This window comes from Ciona robusta, chromosome 2 (genome assembly GCF_009617815.1).
Source record: "Ciona robusta chromosome 2, ASM961781v2".
NCBI lineage: Eukaryota > Metazoa > Chordata > Ascidiacea > Phlebobranchia > Cionidae > Ciona > Ciona robusta.
The window spans coordinates 2,336,219-2,348,425 of NC_143236.1; the positions used below are offsets into that span (position 1 = coordinate 2,336,219).

The 12,207-nt window shown below is 36.1% G+C and overlaps 4 protein-coding genes across 4 annotated transcripts; 1 reads left to right on the top strand and 3 right to left on the bottom strand.

Moving 5' to 3' along the window:
* Positions 1–308: 308 nt before the first annotated feature.
* LOC149740013 (uncharacterized) lies at positions 309–1,795 on the top strand. Its single transcript, XM_089871448.1, has 2 exons — positions 309–669; positions 937–1,795. Exons 1-2 carry the CDS (start codon positions 364–366, stop codon positions 1,612–1,614), a joined length of 984 nt encoding a protein of 327 aa, XP_089727574.1. The 5' UTR covers positions 309–363; the 3' UTR covers positions 1,615–1,795.
* Positions 1,728–7,799, bottom strand: LOC149740014 (mannose-1-phosphate guanylyltransferase regulatory subunit alpha-like). Its single transcript, XM_089871412.1, has 10 exons — positions 7,661–7,799; positions 7,294–7,391; positions 6,905–7,008; positions 6,380–6,572; positions 5,783–5,973; positions 5,186–5,323; positions 4,918–5,018; positions 4,270–4,409; positions 3,258–3,429; positions 1,728–2,465 (listed from the first exon to the last, which is right to left on the bottom strand). The coding sequence occupies exons 1-10, from the start codon at positions 7,716–7,718 to the stop codon at positions 2,365–2,367; spliced, it is 1,296 nt and encodes a 431-aa protein (XP_089727538.1). The 5' UTR covers positions 7,719–7,799; the 3' UTR covers positions 1,728–2,364.
* Positions 7,791–10,339, bottom strand: LOC149740015 (ubiquitin-like modifier-activating enzyme ATG7). Its single transcript, XM_089871375.1, has one exon. It carries the CDS (start codon positions 10,337–10,339, stop codon positions 8,174–8,176), a length of 2,166 nt encoding a protein of 721 aa, XP_089727501.1. The 3' UTR covers positions 7,791–8,173.
* LOC149740016 (glycerophosphocholine phosphodiesterase GPCPD1-like) lies at positions 10,231–12,198 on the bottom strand. Its single transcript, XM_089871388.1, has one exon. It carries the CDS (start codon positions 12,196–12,198, stop codon positions 10,462–10,464), a length of 1,737 nt encoding a protein of 578 aa, XP_089727514.1. The 3' UTR covers positions 10,231–10,461.
* Between the last annotated feature and the right edge of the window lie 9 nt (positions 12,199–12,207).

Below are 12,207 nucleotides of genomic sequence, written 5' to 3' on the forward strand. Positions count from 1 at the left end.
AAACCTTAACCGCAAAAATGTGATGACAGTGTCAAACGTGATATTTACTCGGTGAATAAAGCAGAAATTTTACAGCCGCAACAGACCGTGGTATGCTGCTTCATTTGTTACTTAAGATTTGTGTTAAAGACAAAGGAGTCGAAAGGAAAAAGTATTTTATTTGTCTCCTTCTCTTGCTATTGGTTTGAAAACCAGACTCCATGAAGAAGCGTTTCATGCAACGGTGACATAGCAAATGATTTTACATCGATTGGAAAAGTAGCTATAGAAATGAATGAGAAATAACACTTTATTTTCCCAACAGATCGCGATTAAGTTGTTTTTTGATTGACAACCTAATAGCTAACCTATTCGACCGACAAGATGTGCACGAGTGATGGTCATGTTGCCGCTATTGTGATTGTTGAAGCATTAGTAGTTGCAGCCGTTAGCGTGGTTAGTACTTGGTCATTTATGAAACGACGGTATGAAACTGCCAACACGAACGAATCAGTTTATTCTCTGCCACCCGATGCAATTTATCCAGTAAGTCCTACAATCGGGAGCTTTCAAAGCCAAGGTGCAGGAGTAACTCCATCTCCAAATTCCGAAGTTTATAATATGTTTCCACCGCCAACCATTATTGTAAACAATGAAACAAGGACAAACCAAGAAGAATTCAAACGCCAGGTAGCATCAGATGCACGTATATTTGTGTGGTATAGTCTGTATCAAGAGTAATAAATATACATAGTAAGGAGGGGCGGAATCATGGGACACGTTTTTAATATTTTTTTGTCCAACTTGGTAGTAAACAAATAACATTTCAAGAATTATAAAACAGTATCCTCACGACTGTCATAAACTATTATTTTTTAAAAAACCAATCAGGAGATTGTGGCATTGTGTGCTAAAAGTGTCCCGTCTTCCCCCACCCTACTACAAATGTACTTGCAGGTTAGCGACATCTGCATATCTCCGGTAAACGAAAGAGAAAACAGTTTAGCACAAAGTCATGCTGCTACCGAGCAACCCGATGAAGGGATTTATGAATCATACGACATGCATGGCCCTGCTGCAAAACCTACAAGCTCACCGAAAGATTTTAATCCTTCCACATTAAAACAAGCGATAAAAAATCTGAAGGCGAAAGAAACAGCCGATACTAGAAAATACGGTTCGTATGAACAGTACAACCAGCCACCGGCAAAACGACCATCAATTAAACCGAGGCCAAAAAAGCCCAATGTTCCTGCACCCCTTCCGCCTCCGCAAATACCAAGTGATGCAGAGGTAGGTGATTATGAACCAACCGCGTCAGAAACATGGAAGGAGCCAGCAGAAGAGGAAACAGACTACGAACTCAGTTTCCCCCCGCTTCCGATTAAAGAAATAGAAAAATCGGAGTCGGACGAAGAGCTTGAGTTCCCACCACCGCCCGCTGAAATAATCGACTATGAGACATACCAGGATAACATAGAACCACAAGAAGTAACAGACTCATTTGAAGACAAAGAGGACGAATCTTATCCCGTCTACATAAATATTGGGGCAATGAACCGAACAAACTTGGCCGAGCATCCAAAACGTTCGCCACCACCTATCATGCCAAAATCCAACAGAATGTTGCCGTAGGGCGTAGACGGTCATGTTCTCGTGTTTGGACGAACTTTTCATTGTATTCCCTTTCAAGCGTTTTCCTTTCGAAAGCATGACGGAACAGGGCGCGGTTAAATATTAGAGTTACGTGTTTCAAATATTATTTTATTTCTACTTTTAATCCAAGTATGCAAATAAACAACAGCATAATAAAATATATTCGCTCTAATAATACACAGCTCACCGGTAATGAAGACAGGTACAGGTAATTGCTTGAAGACAAAAGGTGGAAAACGCAGCTTGCGAAATGCACTGCAGCATTCATTTTGCCGACACCAGAACGTTAAAGAAAAAGAATGAAACAAGTTTTGGAAGCATAGGAATGCAAAAGCTCTCTTTTACAGTGATGAGGCGAACAACCTCTCCATTATCTTGTGATTTTTAATTCTAATGTTAGTACTTCAGTGTGTTAATGTAGCCTATGTGTTAGTGCACAATTGACCTAACAGGCACGACTTTTTTTGTAAATACCAGGTGCACAGAACATAAATAAATGATTATATATAGGTACTACAACTTTACAAAGAAGAAACACACAGCAGTTACATAAAAAGCATTTTACAATTCATTGAAGATCTTATTATCCTACGATAGTAATAGAATGCCATAGTTTATTATTTGGCACAAATATGTCAGATTTCTTTGAGGAACATTTCTGAAACAGGGATTCCAAAGATTGAAGTGCAAAAAGCAGATTTGAACCTCACCCACATTGTAGAGAAGAGGTTATAATATGATCAGGTTCTTTGAACTTGATTGGATAGTTTTATTTGGTAGAACAATGCTGTTTAAAATAATGATCTCTGGTGCTATGAATACCTGTCGACCTGGTGGGGTAAATCGTTGAATTATGTGCTATTTTATGACATTTTTGACATTAAAACTCTCATTGCTTGCATATAACTTGTTCATTGTCCAAATCTAAGTTAAATATAAGTTATCAGATTTTTAATCTTAATATTTTATGGCGTATCAAAAAATATCAATATCAAATTTGGGGAGTTTTAATATAATTCAGCGAGCATTTAAAATGAACATCCTATTTTTATGCTTTTTTTAGTCATTTGAAAACTGCTGTATTCGTTTAACGCCGAATTTTAAAACTTTACAACAGTAATTGACTTTGCCGCGCACTTTGTGGGACCATGAGAATACAAATAGTACTGTAACATTTTTTGTCTATCACTGAATGGGATATCCCAAAAGAAGATTTTTTAAAAAGGCTTTCTTATACTGAGTACCGTCTCCTCCACCTTACCATAATATGTTACGTTACTACGCCACATGCGACAATAAGCTACACTTATTTATGTGGAAGTAAAAATTATTAGCAATGTTTTTTTTCTAATTTTATCTTCATTGTATTAATTATTCTGATCTTTGTTACTGTATTCGAAGAAAAATTAAGTTATGTTAAAAAGTAAACCCGTGTTATAGCATCTGATTGTGTACGCTATGCAAGAATGAATAAGTTACACTATTATAGAGTAGTTTAGCATCAACGATAGGTTGTAAATCCTTTCTAATGTCGTCTGATGGTGCTTCACCACACAAGAATGAATAAGCTACACTCATGTCATTTATAAAAGAGTAAAAAATCTGAATAAATTCCTACTAACCTAATACTGTGATAGACGGACACAATCTACCATCTTCATTAAACAATCCATCACTGATGATCTTTGAGAAAGGAGCATTAGGATCAGGTTGGTGGGCGGTTCCTTCTACTCTGGACCAGTCGCCAACTATGGACTGCCAACCTATGATGGCATTCAGCACACAACTGTGGTTCTGGAGGGTTAAAACAGGTTCATATTCAAATGAATAGGTTTTGTTATATATAGTAAAATTGGGTCAGTTGGGCATTTGCATTGGCCACAAACTTATTTTAATTGATTACGATACACTGTTTTGTATCAATTATTAAAAAACAGTTTGCCTTTAGTTTGTGCAGTTTTAACAAACCTTGTACTTATGCGAAATAAGCAGACCCCTCTTTGAAACCTAACTTGTCGTCGTTACACATTCTTTTGTTTGTTAAATTTATACATTTTCTTATGCAGAAGCTTTAAACTGTACAATGGTGGTGAGCTATGGACTATTTTTGAATAAATGAATATTCTGTTTAGTAACAACAGCAACAGGTATATAGTTAGTTTTCATTGGTATTCTGAGGGTTTGCCTTCTGGCTACTGCCATGTCAACCAGTTGTTTCAATAGCTCGGCGCCGTGACAAAATGGTTGGCATAACATATACGGTAACTTGCAAGTTGGCACGAGAGGTACACCCGTGTTATAACGACTGTCGTTTTTTACCACGTGAGGATAAAGAAAGTTACATTAATTCAATCATTCAACAGTAGCTCAACGTGCTGTCATTGTGGGCGTATGTGTCCTTAGACAAGCCACTTAACGGCAATTGCTCCGACCCAGTGGTCACCAATGGGTTGTCCAAATTATCAGCCATACATAAAAAAAACAAATGAAAAAATCCCCCAAAAAACAATTACCCACAAAGTAACATACATGGTAACTCGTAAGCTAGCATGAGGTGTTAAACCCGTGTGATAACGACTGTAGTTTTCCGGTCACGCGAGGATAAAGTAAGTTATATTCAAATGCAACACCAACCTTAAGCACAGCACCAGGTAAAAGGATGGAGTTTGAGACCCGAACACCCGGTCCTACGACCACTCGATCATCTATAGTTACATTGGGACCAATCACTGCTGAGCTGTGAACCTCAGCATTGGGGTGAATAAAAACATCACCTGTTGTTTGGATGAAAAAAAATTGTTAGTAATTTTTTACAGTCTAACATTTAGATTCAAAATGAATTTTAATTATTTTTAACACAGCTGTGATATTAAATACACTTTGTGCCCTCTTAGGGGTTTCTAGCCACATATGTGTAACTATAAATCAAAGTGTGATATTTTTATGACACACACACACAATGATAGCTACATTGTGTCTTGAAGTTGGCAGTTGGTATCTTCGGTTTATGACTCATGAGATGAAAATAAAGTTAAATTAATGTCATTTTTTTTAATTTATCGCATTTCTGACTTCTGACTTTTTTCTCGGACTCCAGCAAGGTTAGAATATCTTCTTCTCCTACTGGTCCTTTAACATTCAAATTGTCAAACTAGTTTAATTTTGCTTTTATTAAAAAAATTAAACAAGCAAAAATGGGAAAATGGGGAAAAATAAATAGCAAATACTTTGTGTTAAAGTTTGCATAAGATGTCCATGTAGAGTTGTAGACTGTGGGCTTACCAATGATAGTGGGAGATTGCTTGTGGGAGTTTTGCGCAAGTCTTTCAGGGTTGGTTTTGTGATAAAGTGAAAGATACAACTTGTTTGCATGAATGGCAGACCTGTTGCATCAAAACATTAGTAGTAAGTGGAAACTGGAAAATGGAATGTACAATATTTTTAGACATACCGCAAAGAGGAGTAGTTATTAAAGAAAACAGTGAATTATAATAATATTTCAGTTCCAAAAAACATTGTTTTGTTTTTTGTTTAAATATTTATAACTTACGCAGCAGACTTGATTTGACCCCATACTTCTTTAGTTTTGTAAACAAACATCTTTCCAGAGCCAGCATATGGATTTAAAATCTCTTTTTCAAGTGAAATTCTTTCTGAGAAACTTTGATCTGCATTATCATCACCACTGCTGTGAAAATGCAACAACAAAAATTTATTCGAAAAAAATTCACAGTGCTAACTTTGGTAATAAAACGGTGGAAATGTTTTATTTTGACATTGTGGTAATGAATACAGCACTAAACAAAAGAATACAGATTCAAAATTCAACGCAACCTATTAGTGATCACAGAAGCAATTACTTATTGGTGTCTTGCCTAAGAACACATACCCCAAAATGGTGGCAGCAATAAAGCTGGAACCTTGTTTCCTGTGGAAAACAGGCGAGAGAATACTAACCACTGTGGCATGGTGTCAAAAAAGAAACATAAAATATTTTTTAAAAATTACCTTACAGTTACATGTCAAATTTGTCTGTTTAGCAGAAATATATAGAGAATCGAAACTAACGTAAATATTTAATAAACGAAACAGTCTAACTTAGCTCAATATTACCATAATTTGCAAAAAAAACACCAAAAAAACTTACTCAAATCTCTCTGATTGATGCTCTTTGAAAACATTCTCCATGTATTGCAAAACTTTAGGTGAAAAAGCATACACCCCACAGTTGATGAGCGAGCTAACAAATGTCTCTGGTTTTTCCACATAATGTGTTGCTTCACCAGTTGCTGCGTCCTCAACTACACAGCCATAACTCATTGATTCTTGCTGGGTTGCCTAGTAAAAAAAACCCTTATTAGGAATTAATGCAATTTTCCATTGTTAGGCAGGCAAAAAAGAGTGTTTTATGTGAATAAACTATTTAAGCTTTTGCTATTGTTGCTTGTTGGATAGGTTAGATGCTGGGTGCTGTTACTGTTAATTTGTGGTAACAATAACACATAGGCAACAATAACACATGAGGGTAACAATAACACATGAAGTATATAAAACAGGTCCACAGCGTAAATAGTATATTCCTCACATGGAAGATAAATAAGTATCATTCATCATCCTTTATATTTCCTAACATTGCACCATTTCAGCCATAAATAAAGTAGCTGTGATCATTCATCACTTAAAAAAAGGCGATTCTTAAGTAAATACGATGTAAAATTACTAAATATCACTACTATCACATTACTTCAGTTGCAACAATAGTGATTCCATCATCTGTTGTCTTTGATTTGTGGAAACTAAGAATCTCTTGAAGTGGAAAATTACAACAAACGTCTGCGTTGAAAACAAGAAACGCGGATGGGTTCCCAGCACCAATCTGGTCGCGGAAATGATACAAACCCCCAGCTGTGCCAAGGGATGTATATTCTTGCAAATATCTAAATGAATGAAAGTAAGCTATAGGACTAGTATGATTATATATGTGTACAGTCAGATAAAACAAAGTGCACTAAAAAAAACATAATGAAAATTCAGATTTTTCAAAGGGATATATATATATATATATATATATATGTCCCAATTTATATTTTTACAAAGCATATATAGCTACAGAAACGAAGATGAAAAAAAAGCAAGTTAATTACAAAAACTTTTAAACAATATTAATTAGTAAACCCACATTAAAAAAGCACTTACAGACAGACGAAGTAAACAGATTACAATCAGTTAAAAGCTGTTAAAAAAAACTAAAAAACTGAGATAGGCTTACCTGATTGATGGAGTAAACTGTTTCTTTGCATATTCCAGAAAACTTTTTAACTCATCTGATAGAGGAAAAAATCCGATTAATAGAATTTCCTTGATTTCAGGAACCTGGGCAAAAACAAAAATATTTAATGAATGTACCTAATTTAGTTTTTCTTTAGTGGCAGGGCAATGCTGGTTTATATAATACAGTGCACTCTGTTTCACAGACCTAATGCCCACTTACAAGTTACCAAATACAATATAAAACACTTTGTTTACTTTTTTTTAGATTGTTTTAATGTAAAATTATAACTTAAGAGTGAAAATACATCTTTATATAGATCTAAGAAACAGTCAGTTTTAGCATATATTATAAATATGATGAGATTAGATTTTAATTTTATGTTTTACCTGGCAACAAGCTTCAATATGATGTTGCACCATAGGAAAACCAGCAACTGGAAATAAAGGTTTTGGCACATCCAGTGATAATGGTCGAAACCTTGTTCCTATTAAAAACAATTGTAAAGAAATGTGGTCCTTAAACAAATTTATTAGCATTTCTTTAGCATCAATACTGTCCTACATACACAGTCAAACAAACCTCAATTTTAGGAAAGCCATAATACCACAAGCAAAATGAGCCAATATACCAGACTGTACCGTATGTAATCTGTTAAATGAATATAAATATCAGGAAAAAAAAGTATTACAAGCAATAATAAAAACAATATAGTATATCGTAAGACATACAACTGCATTTTAAAAGCTAACTTACCCTTTTCAGGTCCCCCGATGAGTATGATGGCTTTCCACATGTTGTTTGATGTCTTCATTTGATTACAGAAATAACAATAACAATTTTTATGTAAACAAATGTAACATCAAGTTTAACCCAAGCTAGTGAACTGTGGATCAAATACCAACAATATTCTTATGCTTTATAAACTTCAATTATAATAATATTTCACGGTGAACAAACTGCAAGCATTTCACAAAACAAAATTGCACAAAAATCTTAAAACTTGTAAATAATACGATGAAGAACGAGCGACAATATTTAAATAATAAACTTTGACAAAATGTAACCAATTTAGTTAACATTTTCAATAATTTTGTTTGGTGAATCTATTTTACACATTTGTCATTTTCTTGTGATGCAAGCAATTAACAAGTGGGGAATGTATTTACCACTCAGCTGTTATATATTTATCAACAAGTTGGTAGGTAGGCCCAGGCCAGGGGTATCAGATAATATCTTTATCATACATTCTTTCTCTACAAAAAATGATCATACACTTTCATTATCACTAAACTCTAAGACATCTGCTTCCGCAGCAGCAGTTTCTAGGTGTAGCTGCGTCAAACCAGTTATATCTTCCAAATATGTTGCAGGAGAATTGAAAACGTCCAGTAAAAAGTTAAACCCATGGGCAAGGTACGCATCAATTACAGTTTTCGAACAACCAGTGCACTTACTAAAGCATTGAGCAGTAGGGTAGATAACTTGGTTGCTTGACATAAAACCACGAATTTGATGCGGTACAGGACCGAGAACAGATGGTGGGATGGAGTGAGATCCCATCTCTGGAGCAGCGAGTGATCCAGATGGATGTTGGAGAATGGAAGCCATCAGTTCCACCGCAAGTGCGGCTGCTATCATTGAAACACTAGGTCTAGATACCGTGCATTGCTGGTCTAAAGTTCGGTCATGCACAGAATTACCAGGAGCTACGACATCATTACAAAAATAACAGCCGAGTTTTATTGTGGATTCCTTTGAGATAACACCATGCCTCATAACTAAGTAAGAGTCAAAACCCAGTGCTGCATTGATTACAAGTTTAGTTTTTGCAGCTGCAATTAAAGTTGGTAACCACCTACTTTCCCTTGTGTCCATCAGAAGAAATACAACATCATGACTGTCAATCAAACTTTCTAATGTCGCCACTTCAGACTTTACTTTTTCAATTAGTTCATCACTTTTATGAACAGGGTGACCAGGCATAGGAATTGAGAGTTCAATGCCGTGTGAATTAACTCCGGGGAATATTTTTTTCAACCTTTCAGCTGCTGCAATTGCTTTAGGTCTTCCACCAGCGGTGCTACAATCGGAGAATTCAAACAAAGTTTGCCGAACAGGATTTGAGAAAGACACCTTTCCATTATCAACCAGAGTGATATTTTTAACACCCCAACCTAACAAACCTCTCGCCACATTACATCCCAGTGTCCCTGAGCCAAGAAGAAGACACTTACATGATGAAATTTTGTCCAGGTCCAATGCTGGCATTAGTCGCCATTTCATTAACTTCAAGTTTAAATCGACTGAAGATTCTGCTAGCTTCTCTGGGTCCATGCTTTCTCCTAAATCTACAGCACGAGGACCCAGCTTGTTTTTTCGATTCTTTTCCCAACCTGTCAAGCCAGCAGGGCGTTCAGTAATTGAATCAATATGAACTCGTAAAACAAGGCTATGGGTTGCATTTCTTTTCCCCATTTGTGTTCGGTCACGATAACATAGAACATTAACTTCCCCCTTAAGTTTTTCCGCCCAGTGATAAGCAATGCATGTTAAATAGTTCCGAAGTGGCCATCCAGGGTAATCAGATAGTGTTGATGGATCAGAAAAGGCAAAAGTGATTTTTCGATTCTGGTTAACAAGGGAATCAAACTCACTCAAGGTGTGTGAGGTTATATCTTCATCTGAACCAAATGTATTGGAGGTTGAGATGAGGAAGAATCCAGGAAGGCTGCCTTGCTCTGTGCAAAAACAGTCAATGGATTTTATTAAGTTAGTGATAAACTCATTGCTAGCAGTGGCAGAGATAGGAGCGCATGATGATACTGATATTGGAGAAGAGTGAATAAATGCAGGAAATGAAAACCAATATGTGAATTTGAACTTTTTCAAATCAGAAAAACTTAGAACAAAGAACCGTGAGAGTAAATGGGGGTGTTTAATTGCTTTTCTGCTAACAATGGCTTCCCAAAGCAAATCACCTTCTTTGTTTAAGAGTGCATTTTTGTCACAAACTTTAAAGTCTTCAATTGTGTTTTTATTGTATAATCCACCTGTAGATGCGAAACACAAAGGGGGCGGTTGTGTGGTGTTATCAAAAGCAGAGTACTCCACACTATGTCTGCATGGGAGACCTTCAACATCAGAATTCGTGTAAAAACCTGCGACAGGTTTTCTCGAGTCATCCAGCTTGTACAGATTTAATTTGTTCTCACTTAACTTGCTCCAGAATCCCGAGTTGACAGAACTCGCAAAAGGAACAAACTGAAGTGTTGTATTTCCACTCATGTCAAAGACATTCCTAAGGCAACTACGAAAAATTGGAATTTTGTATCTGCACATAAATAGACAAATTAGAAATATTTTATAAGCAAAATAAAGCACTATATTATAAGTGTAGTTACCCTTAATGCAGATAGAAACAATAGCACACATTCTATTATTAACTAACAAAATAAAAATATATTTCAACTTTAATTATAATAACCACAGGAACATCTAAATAAAAAAACAGTGAAGCAATTGCCATTAATTTTTATAGTCAGTAAACCGAGCCTTTAGATTTTGGCAAGTTCCTTAGATATTCTATCATAGATTGCAACATCCACGTTCAACTGTTTCATCATTGGTAAATTATTAGTGACTTCATCTCCATAGCAGCCAAATACAAGTCCGGCGGATTTAATCTTTTTGATCACCTCAGGAGTTTGGTATACATCCTTGTCCAAGGTTATCACACCAAGAAACTGCTCAGCAAGACAGCTGCCCACTGCCATTCCATTTGTGCGCTCACGTGGATCCAGCAATGGTGTATAGAAGTTGGTGTCACCGTTAGTAAGTAAAAACACTGGGTATTTTCCCTGCTTCCTCTTTAATAAAATGCAAATGTCAATATCAAATGAAGAAAACATGATTCGACGCGATCCAGCACTTTCATACACTGCCTTTAATATTGTATCCACAAATACATTCGCATCGATGTAACTTTCAAGTCCATCTTCAAATTCATTATTTATATTTAACGTCGGCCATTTCACTTCAATGTCGAAACCAGTCTCGACAGGCACGTCAGTTAGAACAGTTTTCAATGTGGGGAACATTTGCATATCTGGACTTGTATCTTGTTCATTGAAATCCAGCTTTCTGGTGTTGGTAATACGACTTCTGTGCTTCATATCTAAACTCTGAAGTTCTTTAAGTGTAAAATGAAAAACAGGCATCTCAAGTAAAACATCTCCATGTTCTTCTTTAGCTTTTACTTTGCATGAAGTGGTCAGGTCATGATAAACAATAGGAATCATATCTTTAGTTAAATGAACATCAAACTCAACCAGCTGGGCACGATTTTCATTGGCTTGTTTGAATGAAGCCACAGTATTTTCTGGGACATTTGCAATCAACTTACTAGTAAATGAATTACCACTTCCCCTATGTCCAACGTGAACCATGGGTTTAGGTTTCCAGTGTCTGGAGAACAATCTCTCCATGTTAAGTGCCTCACATTGGAATGGAGATATACGTAGATAGCTAATTTTAAGCACCCCAATACAGAGAAAGTTATCATCAATTACAGCAATATTGAGGGCCTGTTTGGAAGTGGATAAAGCACCGAATGCAACTGTTGCTACTCCAAGTCGTTTATCATTATCATAAATTTCAAGATTAATTGAACAGGAGGAAGCATTCAATGTTTGCATGGAAAATAACAAACACATTTGTTCGTCTTCAGGTATTTTAAGGCCTGCATTTGGAATATTAACTATTTGTTGCGACTGAAAAGGCTCAATCACTGTGGTAGATATGCCGATGATATCTCCATGAGCAATCGGTTTAATTTTCAGCTTTGATTTGTTCAGCATGCCATTACCGAAATTTTTATTAAAAGTAATCGGGTGACCTTGAGTCGAACTGATTAAAACTCGTATTTCAGTTTGACTTGTCAGCCAACCACAATCAACAGACTGTAAATCGCCTGCAACTCCAAATATATCTTTAACTACAAGATTTTCTTTCTCAGGGACCACAATACTTCTTGTCATGAATGTAGGATGAACTTCAAACTGCTTAATCACCACAGCGCCTTCATACATTGCCCCAATAAAGTACCTGTACCTTATTTGCTCCTTCGCGTTCAGACACATCTCTATTTCCCATTGAGCTTCAGTCAAATCAAGCTTAACAGCATCAGTTGGTTTCCAGTTGCCCAGTTTGTTTCCATCACCAACAAGAAACACCGAACATTCCTTTGGCATTTGGTCAGTTACAGAAACACAAAATTTAGTAACACACTCCATTATTGACTA